General features: G+C 35.7%; 1 protein-coding gene across 1 annotated transcript in view; it reads right to left on the reverse strand.

Moving 5' to 3' along the window:
• Positions 1–1,053: 1,053 nt before the first annotated feature.
• Positions 1,054–1,934, reverse strand: part of LOC132172202 (uncharacterized) — a 7,892-nt gene continuing 7,011 nt past the window's right edge. The window contains exon 9 of the mRNA XM_059583665.1: positions 1,054–1,167. Within this exon, the coding sequence (XP_059439648.1) occupies positions 1,054–1,167 (114 nt within the window). The remainder of the gene's footprint in view (positions 1,168–1,934) is intronic.

Consider the following 1,934-nt stretch of genomic DNA (forward strand, 5'->3'; position numbering starts at 1 on the left):
AATAAATAAATAAATAGGTGTATAGCTTACTTCTTTTATTTATATATATATATATATATATATAAATGGTTATATGGCCAGGCCACTTTTGACATACAGAGAATGTCAAAAGTTAGCGAAGAATTGCCTGGCTACTTCTCAAACAAGTAGCCCTACTAGCCCCTTCGTGATATAATCTTGTAACCCAAGTCGGGCGCTTAGCTAGTAGAAAGTGGTCGCACGACGACGTTTAGGGGCCGACTTTAAAGCACTAGTAGCAGATGCTTTATAAGTCATTTATTTATTTATTATGTTTAGGAAAAATTTCATAAAAACTACAACAATCTACTCACATCAGATTTCTTACATTTAATCAACTCTCAAAGTTACTATAGTGTTTCCCAATATATACATAACCAAAAGTAGTTTTTTATACATTATTTTAATATAAACATTTATCTTTTATCGTTTTGTCTTTAATTGAGGATTGTGTTGAGATTTTGTGAAAAAAGTGATAGTAGGTAGGAAACTTGTATTTTGTAAATAAATAATATTTTAATGGTATAAGAAAATTTCACAGGAAACAAAAAGTAGTTTTGTACCATAAACTTACGGAAAATCAAATGGAAGCTGCGGCTAATGCTCTAAGTGATTGATTGGAGTCTTTGGCAACCCAATACTTTTTTAAATAATTACAAAAATGCTAGAAAATGACTATTTTTTATACTAGGCCCCCGGCAACATTAATTTTTCACACCCCTTTCAAAATTATACTATTTACAAATATTTTTAAAATCTTAAACAATGACTCTCAAACATGCTACATGTTACACTTACTCTTACTGATAAAATAAATCTTCATATTTTTTGTTCTCTCTTTAGAGAGAAGTGAGAACCTCCACCTTCTCTCTAAAAAGAGCAAGGCTTTTTCTTCAACTCCAAGAGAGGAGGATGGATCTCTTTCCCTCCCCTCCTCCATTTCCCATTTTTTTTCTTCCTTTCCTCCTTTCCTTTTCTTATTCTTGTTTCATCCTTTTGTTTTCTACTTTGGTTTTTGTTTTCGTTTCCTCCAAATTAATAAGACCCTTGCAGCTCAACCTCCACCTCTGGCCCACCACCCCTCATCAGCCTTGTCTTCAGACGTGCCCCACCACCATGCTCTTGGGCCTCATCGCTTCCCGCCATTCTCTTTTGTTATAATATATTGTGTGAGATTTGATTAATTATCAATTGATAAAATCAAATTTCACACAATATATTCTAACATCTTTTGTGTCATCGTCTGACCACCACACGCGGATGTGTAGCCCTCAAGCGCCCGAACGTGGATCTCACTCGCCAATGAGTGTCTTCCACGTGGACTCCCCTCACTTGTGCATATGATGTCTAGTTCACTGCTCCACTGGCCCCAATCCCCATTCACCAATATTGAAGTTGTTTAATCCTGTTTTGTTGTTTTTCTTTTATTTATTTATTTATTTATTTATTTTTAGATGTAGTCTCCATGCACTTCGGCTATTTTTCTTGCTTAGGGTGGCTTCTCCTTCCGGCGTGTGGTGGTTGGATTTGTTTGTTGTGGTGTGGCATTTTCGGTGCTTATTTTGTTACCGTGGTTATGGTCAGGGTTTGGAAATAGTTGCTCTTTTGGAGCCCTTTGTTTTGCCTATTACTGCAGTCCTTTGTGATCGTTTTGATTTTCTTAATGGATAGGGTCATTTATTTGATTCTTTCTCGTTGGTTACTTTGTATTTGCACCATATTTTAGTTGTTTTTAGGTTGCTCACCTGTGTTTGGGTGTTTATTATGTAATTCTCCTTTCCCCCTCCCTGTATTGAATAGAACCCAAAAAAAAAAAAAAAAAAAAAGCCTGATGCCATTTGAGGGAGTCAGAGCAGTGGTAGCACCTACTCACTATTTATGCACCGATGTTGAAATCATATGAAGCTTTTCGTTGA

Source organism: Corylus avellana, chromosome ca1, assembly GCF_901000735.1.
Source record: "Corylus avellana chromosome ca1, CavTom2PMs-1.0".
NCBI lineage: Eukaryota > Viridiplantae > Streptophyta > Magnoliopsida > Fagales > Betulaceae > Corylus > Corylus avellana.